The sequence below is a fragment of the Pyxicephalus adspersus genome, chromosome 2 (assembly GCF_032062135.1).
Source record: "Pyxicephalus adspersus chromosome 2, UCB_Pads_2.0, whole genome shotgun sequence".
Classification (NCBI taxonomy): Eukaryota; Metazoa; Chordata; class Amphibia; order Anura; family Pyxicephalidae; genus Pyxicephalus; species Pyxicephalus adspersus.
In genome coordinates, this window is record NC_092859.1 from 116,290,358 (window position 1) to 116,309,432 (window position 19,075).

Here is a 19,075-nt window from a genome sequence, read left to right on the forward strand (position 1 = left end):
GGTAAGCACTTTCTCCTGAGATTTCACAGCCTTGCTTTACTATTATTATTATTTTTATTATTATTGTTATTATTAATATCAATAAACAGGATTTATATAGCGCCAACATATTAGCAGCACTGTACAATAAATAGGGGTAGCAAATAACAGCCAGTTACAGTGACACAGGAGGAGGAGAGGACCCTGCCCTGAATTTCCTATGCGTTCCATAGGAATCTTCGGGCAAGGATGGTGACTTGTCAGGTACGATGGGTATAATTAGAACTTTTCTGTGGGTGATTTGGTGACGGGGGATGGGCCCAGGCTATGTGGGTTAGACCAGCCATTTTTAGTGAAAGGCCCACTTTAAATTCTTTATTCTCTATTGGTTCATGTGACCGAATCACTTGCCCCTCCTCTTCTGCTGAGGATGTTGGACGCTGAAGTAACCCTGGCGGGACTTCACAGGATCCCGCGCCTGCGCACTGCGCTCCAGCAGGCGGGCATTTAATTCACGCATGCCTGGTGGTTGTCGGAGATTGACAACAGTGCGCAAGTGTGGTTCCTTTCGGTAGTGCCCCGTCCGTGACGTAATTGCGCCGGAAGCCTCCCGATCCGTAGCCCTCGGTAGCGTCGCTTCGCACACAAAGCCAGGCCGTCGCCATCTTATGTACAGGCCGGGCGGAGAGCTCGGGCCCCGGGCATGACCCCGCTGTCTCCTCGGGCCTCCGCCGGGCGGAAATGAGGCCAAGATGTCGGTCTCTGGGCTAAAGGCCGAGCTGCGGCTCCTCGAGTCTATTTTCGGGAAGGAGCACGAGAGGTTCCGGATCATCAGCTGGAGGCTGGACGAGCTGCACTGTGTGTTCATCCAGAGCACCGGGGGGGCCCTGACCATCCACTGCAACATTACGGTGAGAATGCGGGGCCACAATGGGCGGCTCTGTGTACAGCTACAGGGGAATACCACCGGGGTACTTCATATTCCTGTACACAATGGTGGATATCGGGGCTCTTACCAGCCGGGGATGTATACACATGGGGGGGGAATCCTCCACATTCATACCACATTCATACCACACACAGGGATCACCCCACCTGCTTTGTTTACAAACTTCCAATCCATGGAAATGTCACCCTCTTCTATTATCAGCAACTATGGCAGGAGCAATGTAACAAAACCCCAAATACTTGTAGATAGATCCACACCTCTATTACAGATTGGTAAATATTGACTGAGCGTATATAGGTTGTATGGTGTGTGGGAACTATTGGGTGTTTCTGATTGGAAGTGGGGATAATGATCCAGCCAATTACAGATCAGTGGGCAATACTGGTAGTGGATTTGCGCATGTGTACCAATACGTATCAGGCGCATGTGTACTAGATCAGCAGTCGCCTACTGGTGGTCTGCGGCTCAACGGCAAGAGCTGTGGACCATGTGCCCCGTACAGATCCCTGGCTCGGGGAGTTGGGCTGGTTGTGTCCCTGGACATAACCTGCCCCCCTCCCCCATTACAGGCTCAGATCTGTGATAGGAGAGTGGGTGGGGTTCTGGCAGCATGATGTCACCATGGGGGGACCATTTCTCCCCCTTTGAGTTACACCTGGCTCCCCGTGCATGTGTGGTCCGGAGCCAGTAAATTTTAGTGATCTTCGGGACCGAAAAGGTTGGCGACTACTATACTCGATCTTATAATGCACATGTTCCCATCTCCATGGTCTACTTCCCATCTTCAGGTGTACAAAAAAAAAAAAACCATTGTTCTCTCTGTGTTTGCATGGATTTCCTGCGGGTACTTTGTTTCTTCCCACATGCAGTTAGGGTAATTGGTTTCCCCAAAATTGACCTTACTGTGTTAGTGACATAGGACTATGGTATGGGAATTTTTTTTTAAGCCGGGTGGGAAGAAATTGTTGGTGGGTGGTTGGTGGTTTGTGACCAAACTCTTTAGTAGCCACCCAAAAACAGCTGGGTGATATGCCCGGCTAAAAGGGGCTGGGGAGAACACTATTAGATTGTGAGCTCCTCTGAGCTAGTGGCATGACTATGGACTTTGTACAGTGCTGCACAATATGTTGGTACTATATAAATACAATATAATGGTAATGCATGGTGTATATTCCATTGCCACCACCCCCTATAAATGCTCTTAATAATCTCTAAGGAGGCTCGTTGACCATGCCAAAGCATTATAGGTGTCACCCTAATAGTGCTTAAAACTGCTCCCCTTGCCTCTTGGCATTCTATTGCAGAGCGCCATCATCATTCTTCTCTATTTCTTCTCAGGGACAATCTTTGGCCATCTTGATTGGTTGTGCCGGCATCATGCAACTCGTGGGCAGGAGTTTTTTTCCTGGCAGTCACAAGGGAGGCCGGGTTTACCTGGCAACCAAAACTTTGATTTCAGAAATCAGGATTGATCAGGCGGGTGAGAGGTTCTTGCTGAAGGGACACCACCTGTCGCATTCTACAATAATGACCCGCCTGATCGTCTATTTATAACTTTAGTTCTGCAGCTATCTTGCTGGACACAAATTTACAAATATTTAAAAAAGACAAGTTGGTGTTCAACCCAGAAATTTTTTTGAAGCCGGGTGAGAGGAAATTGTAGGTGGGTGGCAGCCCCTGTATTGTGACCCAGCTCTTCAGTTACCACCCAAAAAGAGCCGGGTAGTTACTGAAAAGTGCCAGGTGGTGCGCCCAGCTAAAAGGGTCTGGGAAGCACACAGTATATTAATGTGTTAAAAGTTTGATGGGGTATATAAAAAAAAAAAAAACCTTTGGCAGGATTTGAGCAGTGAAGTAGTTCGGTGTGCTGCAGCCATGACACAGGACACGTTACATCTCTAAATTCTTCATCACTGGGGTGGCCCTTGTCTGGGTCCAGTAATGTAGGCAGAGGCACCGACTTTGCGGACTTACAGTTTATTTTGTGCCTTTGGTGCTGAGCTTTAATATTCACAGTTTGATAATATTATGGGGACACAGTTATTAATGTTCCAGCTCCCCTTTTGGTTTTTGTGTACAGCAGCCAGTTCCAATGATCTTCAGACATCGAATGTAGAAAGTCACAGACCAGGATCTCACGGAAACTTTCTTGGTCCCCTGTTCACATCACAGCCTACAATGGGCTGTATGGAGACAATTGGCCTGTAAGAGGAAGAGATTTAATACTCCTCTTTCTAGTAAGCTATCTGGTGTGATGGATATGTGATCTTCCTCCCTGTCACTATTGTGTCCTGTTGGGGGAATGTATGGGAGGGAGGAACCTTAGTACCAGAGCCTGCAGCATTTTACTACAGGGAAGGGTTTTTTTACCACCCACTGAAAAGATTAATAAATATCTCTTTTTTTTCAGGTCGTTTTTAGCATTACTGACAGCATCACTCTAAAGGCAAATTAAAATAGTTTGAAGCATATTTATTATTGACAAATTTACAGGGCACTATGACTGCTAAAGAGAATATCATCCAATGGGAACCTCCTTCAGAGATGAGTTATTTTTTAACTATAAATGAAACAACTTTTTGGGGAAAAAAGTAAAAAATCTAAATATTTACCTGGCCAGTAATACTTTTCATTTAGAAAATAAGTACTTACAGAGTCATTATTTAGATCCTGTTTTTTATTGTTGCGTATTACATTGTATTTGCAGGGGTTACTCCCTGTATCCAGCTTAACCCTGCACTGTTCCGGAGGGCAAATCTCCAACACAACAAGGTTCGGCTCTGCCCCCCCAAAATTTTCTATGACCAGTCCCTATGTTGGTCTTCCTCAGTGACCAGCACTCTGAGATACAGGAAGCATGCTACTCTTTGCTAGGGGGAGGGTTCTGGAGCCTGCTACAGCCTGCACTTCATACCTACTGTGTTTTTGTTTTTTATGCCCCCCAGGCATACAAAAGATAACTTCAAGATCAACAAGGAATGCCTTAGGCTAAGTACACATGTACAATGATTGCCCTTGGAAAGAATTTCTCACAATCCTTTCCAACTACAAATGACTGCACGATACATGGAGTGCTGTACATACAGCGCGTTTTTCCTTATGAAAAGGGGAGGGGGAAAATGACGGATTGGCACCCTGCCGCACTCTCTCCCCTACGCTTGCCTTACGATTGTTCGTCGTCCGTGGATCCACCAGGATGGTCGTTCAGACGATGGGACGACGAGCACTGTACACGCAAGATTCTCTTCTGATATCCGCCCTGAGCAGATAATCTGACAAGAACCATTGTACAAGTGTACGTAGCCTAAAGCTGCGTACACACTGCCAATTTTTGTCGTTGGAAAGGATCTTTCACGATCCTTTCCAACGACAAGGGAGCCCACGATGCATGAACGGTGCTGTACATACAGCACCGTTCATGCTCTATGGAGAGGGGAGGGGGGAGAGAGACGGAGCGGCACCCTGCTGCGTGCTCTCCCCTTCACTTTCATTAGGATCGGCTGTCGTCCATCGTCCGTGGATCCGGCAGGTCGGTCGTCCGGACGATGGACGACACCGACTGTACACACGGCAGATTTTCGCCCGATAATTGGCCGATGCCGATTATCGGGCGATAAAAATCTGACGTGTGTTTGTAGCTTAAGACATGCTGTGACCAATTGTTTATCAAGATGTACTTTCAAGTTGGCATTGCAAATCAGTAAATCCCCTTGTTCAGTTACCTTTATAGAGCAAACATTTTGGTTGGCATTTAGCAACCAACCATGCATTGGGTGAGCCTTTAGTATGATCACCAAAATGTAGAAATACAATGCTGGCTTCATAGTACTTCGTGCCTAGTTTAGCACGCAAGAGGGTGAATTCTGCACACTGATACTGGTTAAAACTAGCAAAAAAAACTGTTTCTGAATGTTTTTGTCTGATTGAACCTTTTGCAGTGTTTGGAGAGAGTAGAGAAAGGCTTCCCTAGATCTTAGGGGTTACAAAATTTGGACCCCCGCAATCCTTCCATTACTCCTTGCTTGTATTATATGTTTAATCTTCACACTCCTATTTCTTATATTTTATGATTTAGCTGCTAATGAAACAGCTCTGTTTTACAATTTACCCTAATTCCCCCTTTAAAAACAATGAAGATGTTGGACAAGTTTCTCTAAATATAATAAACTATTAAACATGTCTTATATTTTATTTTGTGATGCCCAGGTATTAAATTCTTTTGGACATTTTTATTCCTAATTTTTGTGGGAGGTGAGATTTCTTTAACAGATTTTTCCTGATTCTCAAGCTGTTTAAATTGAAGTGACAGGTATTACTGTGTGTGACAGTGGCACTCCAGAAAAGGCACAAAATAAACTGGTCAACAAAGTCAGAATTTGTGCGGATGCTTCCCAAATTCCTTAGCTGATGGACTTAGAGTGTTGGTGTTTAGTTGCCATAACTGCATCATTGTTTGTTGATTGTTGAACTTGGCAAAGATCCTACTGTGTTTGGTTTTTTTGGGCATGGGGGGATTTTTTTTTAATAGTGGAAGTCCCCTTTTAGAGCAGAGGTCTCGTCATCTCCCTTGTAAAAGCTGCCTTCCTGTAAACGGACTAGTCCAGACGTTCCTAGTCACATGACCTGTTAAAGTCCCAATGGTCCCTCTGTGTTATAAACCTGCCATTGAGACGATGGGAGCTGCCATTGCGGAACTCATTGTACACAATGCTGACTTTCTGAGTGCAGTAAAAGCTAGCAAAATGTTCACAGGCAAAACAGTAAACTTATGTAGTTTGCTTCAAAGTATATCTAAACAACAAAACAAAATGCCAAATATTGCAGTTTACTAGTCTTTAGATTTGGTGGCTGCATTTACCTATCCTGTCAGTAACATATTTCCTGTCCTATGGTGACAACCGTCACTCTGCACCATATCTGTGGAAAAATAATCAGGGAAGTTACTAGCTTGTTTAAATTGTCATGTCATATTTCTGAACTTTAGTGTTTTTAAAGTGGATGAAAAATTGAGATATTTGCATTTATCAGGAAGACATACTGAATCTTTTTACACCCATGCATAAGTTCCATGGACACCTTACCATGTATTGGAGAGTTAAACTGAATGTTTTTCTATTTGACCCACTCAAGTGCTTTAATCTCTCAATGCCACTCACATTAAATAGCCAGAATATGTTCTAAACTGAGAAAGTGGTAAAGATCGAAACAGAACAGAACCTTGCATATGCAGAAAGTGTTGACTTAGGACACTTTGGTGTCATTCAAAATGAATAGCACTTCAACTTGTATATTTACAATTCAAAGATCTACTAGATAAGCCATGAAAATTAGAAAAAGTTTAAGGATCTGAAAAATAGCCAAGTTGTAATAGCGTAATATTAAATATGTTTTATATATTTTGAACCTGACTAACCCCAATAATAATTAGACTAATTCTAATCTGGTATTGAGTAAATAGTGTGAGGAAACAGTGAAGGACAGAATATCTATTTCATGTTTTTTTCATCAATGTCATTTGCTCTCCTCTGGATTTAGCTGGGCAGGCTGATTGGTTGTAACCATAAGAAACCCTAAAACTGATGTTCAGTATTATGCCATAATCGTTGACTTGCTAGCACAAGGTTTGTGGCAACATAAATGACTGCTGGTGTAAGTGGAAGCACTTTGTAATCTTTGTATAAGATAAACATACAGGTTGACATTCAAAAATCTGGCCATCGATAATCCGGTTCCTTCAGCTTTCTTGCATGGATTTTGGTTAGCCCTAACTGTTCCATAGGCGTCTGTTTTGTGTTGCAGAAGAAATTCATAAAGCTCAGGAGATGTGTAGAAGTTATCAGTTGGTGACACAATAGCCCTGACCTAGCAATGGATCAATGAGCGATAGCACTGAAGATGTTGCCAATCTATAGCTGCTATACCTGAGGTTGAATCGTCCATTTTCCAGTGTATATGATCCAGATGTAGGCAGTTGGGGATTGATACGGCATGTAAGTTTTCACACCAAATTTTAAAAACAGCGCTTGCGCTGGCGATATGCCTTTTGGATGCCATGTGATCAAGTGTCCAGTAAGCAGTCAGGAACGTTTAAGGTCAAAGACAAAGTGATCAAGCTATACATTCAGGAAATGATGAAATGAGCCACCAAAAGTTCAACAATTTTCAGATCAAGGTGTAAAGGTGCAAAATGTAAATCAGAGCACTGGGCAATAATGATTTATACATTACTAGATGTACTTGTACATGTTTTATTTATTATGTTGTTTTTCACTGTAAAAAGCATTTAAAAGCAGATTACATTGTAATCTGCTTGTAAATTTCCCACCCGGCCACACCCCCCGAACGTACCGACGCTATCCGCATCACCTGAAAGAGATGATGCTGAAGCCAGACGGCGATGGAGCGGGGCGCCGCTGGATAGTGGGGTACAGGTAAAGGGTGATTTTCTGCTACCCCAAGTGTGACCCGGGATTCCTGCTATTTGCAGGTAAATTCCACCCTGAGTCACACTCGGGATAACTGCTAGGTGGGTTAAGTGTTACTTTTTACTCCATTTAAAACTTTTTCAAAACTTACTTTTTTTTCTCTTTGTAGGAGTCCTACCCTTCCGCTGCACCAATATGGTTTGTAGAATCAGATGACCCAAATCTGACTTCAGTTTTAGAGCGCTTGGAGGACATTAAAAAAAGTAACACATTGGTGAGTTAATCAGAGCTTGCCTACTGGTACTGTCATGTAAAACTCATGGCTCTGTTTCCAAATTCCAATGTGCAGACTTCTTAGTCAGCTGGTGCTATATTTTACAATAGGAAAACTTTTCTTTAATTTTGTGCTTTAAGCCCCGTGCCTCACCAGAAATATTGCCATTGGCTTGAACTCTTCAGCTGAAAGCTTTTTATGTATGTGCAAAGGCAAACGCTGACCTATTTTTAAGTGGTGCTCTGTTGCCAGCTGGATGAGAGGGGTGCGGGCTTCCTCCCTAAAAAATAAAAAACAAAAAAAAAAACTTTGTAGAATGTAAGTCTCCAGCAAGATTTTTTCATGGCTCAACCAGCCAGTTCGGAGGCAACAGATACAAGCAGATGAGGAGTTTCCTCTCTGCTGTGTCTTGTAAAGCAATCCTGTCACTGTGGAGACACGATTGCTAAACAGATCAAACCATGGGCTTATTTGCTACTTCTATACATTTTTTTTGCCTAATGCCTGGTTATATTTGGTACATTATTTGTTTTGTGACAATTAACAATAGCCTGCATATTTTTGTTTATTGGCTTTGACATCCCGCATTTTGATTTAATTATTTGATACTGGCCAACTTTATTGCAAACTGTTGCTCATGTTCCCAAAATATTTAATGTGTAGTAGCAAAATTATTGGGAGTTTATCCTTATCACAAGTTGCAAGGGCATAAAAAAGCCTTGCACCTCGGCATGGTGTTAAGTTAGATTAGATACTTGCAAAGTTCTAACACATCTTTGGGTAAGCAAGATACTCTGCTGGAAAGTACATGTACCTTTACCCAATGCCATACAAAGACATCTGTTAAAGGGAGGAACCTCATTACAGAAACCAGCAGTTGAAATACTGGAAAATCCCATCTATATTTTTTTCAGAATACAAGCAAAGAAACAAAGTTTGCAGTAATGTTACTAAAACAAAAGAAAAAAATATATATATTCTTTTATAATTATTTAACAGTTGTTTGTATTCTTGTTTTCTGTAGCTCTTGCAGCAGCTGAAGCGATTGATTTGTGACCTGTGCAGATTGTACAACCTCCCACAGCATCCTGATGTTGAAATGCTAGATCAGCCTCTGCCTACAGGACAGGTATTATCGTTTCCTAGACACATCTAAAAGTTCTTGTGAAATGTTGTATAAGAGTAAGTTCTAGTTGAGAGAAGTCATAGTACTGTGGAAATTAAGTAAAGATATTGAAATAAATAATAAAAAAAATAAAAAAAATAGCAGATCTACTCCTCATACCTGATTTATTTATTTTGTACTTGGTGTCTATACCTTTTTTTCTATGTCTATGTTCTTGAATTATGTCTAAAGATATACTTTAGTCACTAACAATTTCCTTAACACTATTGGTAGCTAATCGCTGCATGTAGAGGGCTTCAACCTTGGTGGAAAGACACACAATATTCCTTTGAATTAAATACACGGTGCACGTGAAGCAGACTTTTCATGGGCTGTAACATGCAAGGCCTTGCCAAGATCTGGCTCTATCAGGCCTGCTATGTTGCTTCTGCAGTAAAACTTGTGCATCTTTCTGCTTCTATACAATGTGAACCGAGCTCAGTTTACATACAGTACTTGTCTTGCCTCCATGACAGAATAAAAGATCACAAGTTTGCTATTGACATCGTTCTGGATGATCAAAATGGCATTTCACAAATTTAGCTTGGAAACCCCATGCATACTGGTTATTGCAATACGTAAGTCTAATATAATTGCTCAATTACTTTGTAATTTTTGCAGAATGGCACAACAGAGGAAGTCACATCTGAAGAGGAGGAGGAGGAAGACATGGGAGAGGTAAGAAATACAAAGACTACCAATGTACACTTCTGGAACTTATTTTTTCCTTTTTTTTTCCTTCAGCCTGTTTGAGTGAACAATATAAATTAGATTATCACAGGGCAAATAAAATAAACCATAAAAGAAGCTAGACTATAAATGAGGAACAAATGTGCAACAATCCAAAAAAGGACAGGGCTGGGGACCTAAATTAGACATGAAAAACGAGGGATATTTACAGTATTGTAACCTTTATCCAGTGGCTGCCAGTCCCATCCTGTAATGTGTATTCTATGCTTTATATTTCTCACCTGGCAGCCAAGTTAACTTGTGTGGTGCATAAACAAGAATGTGTGCACATGTCGGTAATTAACCTTTAACCACAATTATTTTCCTTAAGAAGTAGCCGTTACTTTACTATTTAATTGTGGTGTTTTTTTGTTTTTGTTTTTTTCAAAATTGGTGTGGACAAACATTGCCTGCACAGGCTCCTCTTATATTATTAACCGACCTTTCTAATCTCTGGACTGTTGCTTTATGTTCAAGAGCTGTGTTTAATACTGTAGCTATTTACTGTAAGAATGCTGGAACTGTTAACATAAAAAATACATTTTTTGTATGTGTCCAGTTTTTGAAATAGAATACCACTGCATGCAAAATAAGTTCCTAAATAAGTATAATGCTCCTAGCATTGTTTGTAAAAAAAAAAAAATAAATAAAATAAAAAATAAAAAAAGTACCACATCCTCGATTGTAAAATTCAAGATACAAACATTTCTTTTACAGTACTCCACAATAATTCGATGTAACACTTTTTATAAAAGCATAATTATAATTCATTTTCAAATCACATAAAAATACTTTCATTAATAATTTCTATTTAACATCGACCGATCCTGATAATTTACCAATTTTCATTTAATCTTTTTATACATCTCTTATATTATCCCTGTTCTTGATGTGTTTTGCACTAAAGCTTCATTAAAGGAACAAATTCAAGGAATTTTCATCAATAGATTCATCATCAGTTTATTCTAGAAGAAATAAATAAAAAAAAAAAAAGCTCTTTCTGCATTTTTGCAACACGGTGCACTTTCTAGAGGTGGTTTCAATGTGATGCCAAATTGAGCTGCAAGTAGATAGTGTGAATGGGCCCATTAATCAGTGAATATTGTCCATGATGTAAAATATAAACATATAAAGTTTTTGTTTTTTTTTTTGTTTTTGTTTTTTTTAATAAGGATATTGAGGATTTGGATCATTATGACATGAAGGAGGAAGAGCCAGTTGATGGCAAAAAGTCGGAGGATGAAGGCATTGAAAAAGAAAATCTTGCCATTCTGGAGAAGATACGAAAGAATCAAAGACAGGATCACCTTAACGTGAGTGGTTCTTGCAATTGGCAAATATTGGGCATCAAGAAGTAGAGATGTAGTTCCATTCAAATGTGAAAACTTTTTGCAGACTGTGATTGAGAACAATTATTATTAAAATGTTTTTATATAGCACCAACATATTACGCAGCGCTGTGTAATTAAGCGTGCCTAAACTAAGACATTTCACTTTACATAAAAGGGAAGACAACCCTTTTATGTAAAGTAAAAATTCTGTTTGTTTTTAAATGCAACACCCTTTTTTTTAATTAAAAAAAAAAAAAAAGGTGCAGCACTGCACCCTAATTCTCTATCGCCTAGGTGACTGAGAATGAATGGGAGCGCAAAGCCTCCCGGCATACCTACGTCATGCTTCCTGGGGTGGCTCTTGGGTGCTTCTTATGCGTATGTGCGAGCATTTTCTGAGCATCCCCAGCCTTTTCATAAAAAGCGAAAACAATTGCGGATCTCACGCATGCACAGTGAGATCAACAAGTTTTTTCCATCCTACGTCACTCGATCTCGCCCCTGGGTCTGCTGACGTAGGAAAAAGAGGTGAAGATGGCAGCGTGCCAGCTCGGAGGTGGGTGCCAGGACAATGTGGGCTCCGATGGAAGAGACCTCTGAAGCGATCGACTGCGCTGCAGTAAGTGTTTTTCAGTTTACTTCTTCTAAGTAGGGGTAGCAAATAACAATCACACAGGAGGAGAAGATCCTGACTAAAAAAGCTTAAAATCGAATAGAAGGGGAGGGGGGGAATAAAAAAGGAAAAATGAATGGCAATCTACAGGAGAATTTGATTAGTTTTAATTTTTTTTTATTATCACCTTCCTTGTCTTAGGGTGCAGTGTCCGGATCCGTGCAAGCTTCTGACCGTCTTATGAAAGAGCTCAGGGATATATACAGATCACAGAGTTATAAAACAGGTTTGTGTGTTTTTTTTTGGTTTGTGGGAATGAAATAATATATATACATACACATATGGTGTGTGCAAATATAACATTAAAAACATTTTAATAACTAAACAATATAGATTTTGTTTAATTGATTTTTTTTCTTTTTCTCATTTCAGGAATTTATTCAGTGGAACTTGTAAGTGACAGCCTGTACGAGTGGCATGTCAAACTGCTTAAGTAAGAGTTTTCCTTAACTTCTTATTGACCTCTAATCACCTCTAGCATTAGGCACTTGTTTTTTTTGTTTTTTTTTTCCCTCTCCCTCCCAGTGTAAACTTCAGCAACACAAAAATCATTGATAAAAGAAGTTCTGTACACGCATTTTCTTGTACGTGTTCAGAATGAATATATATATATATATATATATATATATATATATATATATATATATATATATATATATATATATATATAATATAAATTTACTATAAAGTTCTTAAAATATGTGATGTCATTTACAATATGTTTTCATTTTACCTCATTCTCTAGACTCATGTGAGTGCACCAGTCATCTTTGTACAGTGCTGTGCTGTATGTCAGAGCTATATTTGGAAGTGTGTATGTCATCACTAGAAAATGCATGAAGATAATTCATCCAAACTTGCTATGTTCCACCATCACTCGGAAACACATCGAGACATTTAAACCAAACTTGCTGGACATATGATGCAGCTGATCTTTGTACAGCACTGTGGTATATGTCAGAGGTATATAAATGTATGTTATTAGTGTGTGACTGTGGGTGGACATTAGAGTGTCAGCTCCTCTGTACAGAGACTGATGGGTAAAGCTAAGTGTTTCATTGTACAGCACTATGGTATATATCAGAGCTATATATATATATATAATATAAATTTACTATAAAGTTCTTAAAATATGTGATGTCATTTACAATATGTTTTCATTTTACCTCATTCTCTCTACCTTTCAGCACTGCTTGTCAACCAGTCAGGTTTGGCACCATTGATCTGTTTCTTCTGCTTCAGATCTGGTATTTGTAGGTGTTTGCATTTGGTAATAAATGATTTTTAAAGGAGATTTTTTGTTTTTTCTTCCAGGGTTGACCCAGACAGCCCATTACATAGTGACCTTTTGGTCTTAAAAGAAAAAGAAGGCATAGACAGCATTTTACTGAATTTTTCCTTTAAGGTAATCTATATATATAAAATTGTATGTATGTGTGTTCCACCATCACTTGAAAACGCATGGAGACATTTTAACCAAACTTGCCATACATATGACTTAGACTCATGTGAGTGCACCAGTCATCTTTGTACAGTGCTGTGCTGTATGTCAGAGCTATATTTGGAAGTGTGTATGTCATCACTAGAAAATGCATGAAGATAATTCATCCAAACTTGCTATGTTCCACCATCACTCGGAAACACATCGAGACATTTAAACCAAACTTGCTGGACATATGATGCAGCTGATCTTTGTACAGCACTGTGGTATATGTCAGAGGTATATAAATGTATGTTATTAGTGTGTGACTGTGGGTGGACATTAGAGTGTCAGCTCCTCTGTACAGAGACTGATGGGTAAAGCTAAGTGTTTCATTGTACAGCACTATGGTATATATCAGAGCTATATATATATATATATATGTGTGTGTGTGTGTGTGTATATGTGTGTGTATGTGTATATATATTTTGGATGTATGTTCCACCATGACACGAAAAACGCATGGAGACATTCCAACCAAACTTGCTATACATATGACTGAGACTTATGTGAGTGCACCAGTCATCTTTGTACAGCGCTGTGCTGTATTTCAGAGGTATATTTGTGTGTATGTATTAGTGACAGTGTGCCTTTTGATTGTCACTACAGCTTTATTTGATTCCTTTTCCTCTATAATATAAGATTGCAATAAATAAATACACAGACAACGCCGGCTAGTGGATATATAAATGTTGGCTAGTTGGATTCAAGCCTTTACCTGTGCCAAGTCTGTTTTATGACTACTTGGTAACTGAAAATAGTGTTTTATGTTGCCTTTGATCGGTTTCTATAAGTAAGATTTATCTATTATTTTCCACCACAGGACAATTTTCCTTTTGATCCTCCTTTTGTAAGAGTGGTGTCACCAGTACTGTCCGGAGGGTGAGTATTAGGGCATTATGGACCATTTACTTTTTACTGTCACTGTATTGCTTGTATGAGGATGTGATTCTACTTCAGGAGGACTATAAAGCCTGGTATAAATAAATGCTCAGGTGATTAGCTGTCAGGTTGCTCAAATAGTTTTAATTCGAGACAGACCTGAAAAAAAATGCAGGTCAAAGATTTTTGGCTGCTTCTCAATGCTGTATTGCATTTGTGACTCCAGCCACAGACTGCCAAGCAACTGGTATTATAATTTATAATATCTGTGATTTGTCTGTTAAAGCACTATAATTAGAAAAGCAAACTGTTTATGTCCCTTGTGTCAAACTTGTATTTTTCTTTTGATTCAGGTATGTTCTGGGTGGAGGTGCCCTCTGCATGGAGCTTCTCACTAAACAGGTAGATAATGTGGTGTATTTCTCTGGAGAAATGTTTTTTGAAAAATGTTTACATGCCGGATTGGGTCAAGTTGCCCCTAAATGGCTCAGTATAAGTATTCAAGGCTAAATAGTGCTCTGGTTAACAAGCATTGCTTGCGATTGGGCATTTTTCTTTCTCTTACAAGAGAATCGGCATCTGTGATTTTGTTTGGCAGGTATGTCTGTCATGGTTGTGCTAATGGCTGCTAAAGTTTGTCATTTTATATTGTGGGAACAAGCTTTTGTCTGACATTGTTTATGTTCTTATGTCTCTTTTTAGGGCTGGAGCAGTGCCTACTCAATAGAATCTGTTATCATGCAAATCAATGCTACCCTGGTTAAAGGAAAAGCACGTGTGCAATTTGGAGCCAACAAGGTGGGTCTTTATGACGGCTATGTTATTGGTGTGTATGAATCTTTTTATGCATGTATTTTATACATATACTTCATTATACATTTTTTTTCTCTTTTTAGAATCAGTACAACCTTGCTCGAGCACAGCAATCCTACAAATCCCTAGTACAGATCCACGAGAAAAATGGTACTGTCATAATAAAAATGTGTCTAGCTCTTTTTTGGCAAAATTTGCTAGTTTTAGGAAAACTATTTTGGCTTTGTTCTATCCAATTGAAAGAAAAAAAGATAGTTTTAGGTTAAGTAAAAAATCTCACAATGATGCTTGTTTTAGGATATATTTGTCAGCATGTCAACAGTCAATTCTTGGTGACATGTAGGAAGCAGGAAAAATGGTTGGGTGGAAAACAATGTCTTTCATAGAAGCCACATTTTTAGGTGTAGGACTCAGGTTAGAACATGAAAACAGTCCTGTGAGTTCCTGGTATGCAGTGGTTATCAAGGGGTCGTAGGCATTCTTGGTATGAGTACTGTAGCACAAAATGCTCAAAAACATAATGCTGGCCATGTGAGAAAGGTGTTAAACACATATTGCATTTCTGTTTACTGAATTTAGGTGCCTAGGCACAAACCAATCAGAATACCTATGCCCACATCTCTCCTCCATCAGAATTGTCCACAATGGGCATATGTAAGCATTAGAAGTGGACCATGGAGCAATGAAAGTGTTTAGGTCACAAGAAACATGTTTGACCTAAATTCATGTTGATGGCCAGGTGCATGTGCATTGTTCACATAGGTAGAAATGGTAGTGGAATGCACCATGGCAGAAAGGCAGACAGAAGCAGGATCTACTGCTAGCATCTTGGTGCCAGATACCACAGGTCAGCAGGAGTGTCCAAGCTGCAGTTGATTAGGGTCAGACCTATACAATGAGCAGCTGGATTCAGATTGTACAGCGTAGACTGTTTAATTTATTGCTCTGTGTCTTATTTAAACCTTGATTTTAAGAGAAATCCTAGATTGGATTGACAGTGTAAACAAGTTTTTTAAGCATAATTGGAAAGCCTGATGATATGAATGTTGCTAAAGCGCCATCTGCTGGCTCAAAGTAAGAATGCAAAGATTTTGTGTACAGTATGTTAAACTTACCTAAGTATTTAAGAACATATCTGAACAGGAAATGCATAATATACCATTTTACAGAACCTAAGAGGTTGTGAGCAAATGAATCAACTTTAGTATGTAATTTAGGCAATGCAGGTATGTTTGAGTAATTTGTGAGAGCCATTTGTAAATGTAGCCAGATTGACTTACCCTTTAGAAAATGTTTGTGCATTGTCTTCTGCCTATAGTAAAGAATGACTAAGAGAATTGATCAAGTATAATTACTCACGGTGCAGACAGGTCTGAGTCTTTTCTTATTGTGGTCCATCTTAGTTTTGCATCTACTGACGGAAGTGTGGGCCTGGTAAGTTTGATATGGCAGTCGAATTTGTTTTCCTGTTGAAGGATATACATTTATATAATCTGCTGGAAAGCTATATTCTCAAAATCATCTGGATATGTAAGTCAAAAAACATCTTTTGCAGAAAATTTGTTCTGGTTTGGAATATCTTATTTTGGTTTATCTAAACATGTTTTTTTATTCTCTTCAGGCTGGTACACTCCTCCAAAAGAAGATGGATAACTCCAAAATCACCTTTGGACCAAGATTTAAACAAACTTTTATTTTCTACTTTCCAACACAGATCCAATATTGCCCTTGGGTCCTCTGTACAGCATATGTTAGCTATTAGATAAAGGAACTGTCAGACCTGTATATTAGACCCACATCTGCTTCTCTGGGACTGAGAGCAGCTGCCTTTACTGAAGAGGCCACTCCAGATATTTTATCATCCTATTTAAATCAGAAGATCTAGCTTAGTGCATCCATCATTCCTCTTTTATTAGACTTGTAAATTGCTTTCAATTCATTTGTTCATGTGTTTGTTTTTTTGTTTTTGTTTTTTCACTTTTTGCAGAATTTGCTCTGCAAAAATAAAGTACTTTGTATAGTATCATTTAAAGCCAAACTAATGTTTCATATGTTTAAAACAGAAATTTTAAGATATGGTTAAAAGAAATGACTTGGGCTCTCCAACTAAAATTAGAATTTGGAAAATTGCCAAAAGGGAGGGTAAATTTTGCAAAAGCCATTGAATATCTATGCCTAATGGTCTGGTAAATAATGTAGAATACTGCTGGGTCTTACTAACTCCTAAATTGAATTGGTAAAACTCTCAAAGTTTTTTTGTTTTTTTTACTCTCTCGACAGACCTTTTCAATTTTTTTTTTTTTTTTTTTTTTTAATGCTTTAAGTTACAAGTTGTTACAGTTTGAATTCATCCTGTTCACGCTGCCATCGTTTTTGCCTGTTCGTTAAGGTGTACAGTAATCACTTCTGTGAAGTCCTCCTTGTGTAGGACTAAATGTTCAGGCTATGATCTTATTCTGTCATCCCCCCTTTCCCCCCAATACATCACTATGAAGCTTGAAGTCAAAGAAGAATTCTAATTTTTTTTTTTTTTTTTTCTTTTTTAGTATTGCATTTTTATTAACGGGTTGTTGCAATTGAATTCTGTGAAATAAGAATTGGCACATAAGACTTGGCAACTGTGTGTACATTTTTTTGAATAAAGATGCATTATTTCTGAAATGTAGAATTCCGTAGGACTTGGGTTACCAAGCACAGTGGGCTTTAAAGACATTGTGACCTTGAAGAAAACACCTTTGTCAGCCCTTTTTTTTTTTTTTTCAATTTTTTTTTTTCCTGCCAAATTTGTTTAGTTTGTAAGTAAACTTTACTCCTTTTGTTGAATAGTAAGGATTAAAGATGAGGTTTTGCTTGATTTAATGCCTTTTTTGTGTTTAATGGGGTGGCAAAAAGTCAGTTTCCTTTTCCCTCAATGTTTAGACCAAGAGCAAAAGTTTTAGTTTCCATTGCTCTGTAACCATATATACATAGTCATTGGGAAATGCATTCCCTCTGGTAGTTGCTGACATTTCAAATCTAAAGCTGTGAAAGGTAGAATAGAACCATTGTTTACTAAAGCTTTGCATCCATACGTGTCTGCCTTATGATATAGCTGGTTGTAGATTACCTTCTATATTCTACCCAGGTTTTTCTCAGCATTTTACAAAAAACTTTATATATGGAGCCCTTTAGGTTCCAATTCCCTGTAACTTGTATGTGTGTATCTCTTGAAAGATTGGTATGCAGAACAGATTGGCCTACTTTTCAATGTGACATACAGCTCCCACCTATACTGTTTTCTTTTTTTGTGTTTTGGGGTCGGTTGCAGCTTTCTCGAAAATATACTTTCAACATTTTTATTAGAACCCCCACACACCCCACTGTTCAAATATTATTTAGTGCCTGTAAAATAAATTGTTTTCACGGGGCCCTTGTTTAACATCTTTCATAGAACCACATGCAAAAGGCAGGAACCAGCAAACTGGTATGGCATTGATTTTAGAGCTTAGAAGGTTGCTGACTTGGCATGCTTTTTGTTTTTTGATTTCTTTTTTCATTGCGGACTTATTTGGCAATGTACAGTAATCTGTAAACTTGCATCAAGTTTATGATTAAACCATTTTAAGATTTAACCTGTTGAATCTGAGTTCTGAATTATTTCCCTCTTGCTTGTTTAACACCTTTCAGCAAACGTCAAATAAAAATAGTATTTGAAAGAAATGTCTTGAGTTTTTTACAGGGTTGGAACTTAAGTGGAACTTAGGCATTAAAGATTAGGTTAGTATTAGGTGTGAAGGGTTTAATAGATTTTTATTTGAAGAGGTTTGTGTATAAAGCTACCTCCTTACCTTTGCCTTAACCTGCTAGGTAACATGACCTAATGTGCATTACCCTTCATATTGAATAATACCCTAATACATGCATACAATTTGCTGCAATGCATCTCCCCTTGCAACACAAATGCCAAATAGTGCACGTGTGAGAAGTCTTATGAATAGGCTACACCAGTCATCTCCAACCCCCGGGCCGCGCACCAGTGCTGCTTTGTGGCTGGTGAGCTGGGGGCCGCAAATGACAGGAAGCAAAAGCGCCAGTAGAGCCTGCGGCCCTCAAGCTAGTGACTGAAAGCAGGAGCGCGTTTGGCTCTGCTTACACAGGAATTGCTGAAAATGTCAGACCAATGTATGTAAGGCTCACACTTCGCTGCCATTCCCAGCAGCTCTGCCACCTGACAGCACACCAACTCTATTACACCTCTCCTAATCTTAACTAATGTGCTGACAGCAGGGAGAGCTGCTGAGAATAGCAGAGTAGTATAAACTGGACATATACCGGGCCCTGCTGTCAGAATGGTTTTGGACCACTGCATTCAACCTCAACAAAGTTTTTATAGTGT

The 19,075-nt window shown here is 39.1% G+C and overlaps 1 protein-coding gene across 2 annotated transcripts; it reads left to right on the forward strand.

The window, feature by feature from the left end:
* The first annotated feature begins 488 nt into the window (after positions 1–488).
* Positions 489–18,311, forward strand: UBE2Q2 (ubiquitin conjugating enzyme E2 Q2). Of its 2 annotated transcripts, XM_072402016.1 has the most exons (13): positions 491–890; positions 7,523–7,627; positions 8,652–8,756; positions 9,414–9,470; positions 10,694–10,834; positions 11,667–11,751; positions 11,898–11,958; positions 12,840–12,930; positions 13,829–13,887; positions 14,241–14,289; positions 14,590–14,685; positions 14,784–14,850; positions 16,322–18,311. In XM_072402016.1, the coding sequence occupies exons 1-13, from the start codon at positions 732–734 to the stop codon at positions 16,351–16,353; spliced, it is 1,107 nt and encodes a 368-aa protein (XP_072258117.1). In that variant the 5' UTR covers positions 491–731; the 3' UTR covers positions 16,354–18,311. The 2 variants fall into 2 exon arrangements, with proteins under 2 accessions (XP_072258116.1, XP_072258117.1); XM_072402015.1 differs by having other exon boundaries at positions 489–890; positions 14,784–18,311.
* Positions 18,312–19,075: the final 764 nt, after the last annotated feature.

Coding starts and splice junctions, on each gene's coding strand:
- UBE2Q2 (XM_072402015.1), top strand. CDS start 732: ATGTCGGTCTCTGGGCTAAAGGCCGAGCTGCGGCTCCTCGAGTCTATT. Junction 11,959..12,839: donor TGGCATGTCAAACTGCTTAA/GTAAGAGTTTTC, acceptor TTTTTCTTCCAG/GGTTGACCCAGACAGCCCAT. Junction 12,931..13,828: donor TACTGAATTTTTCCTTTAAG/GTAATCTATATA, acceptor TTTCCACCACAG/GACAATTTTCCTTTTGATCC.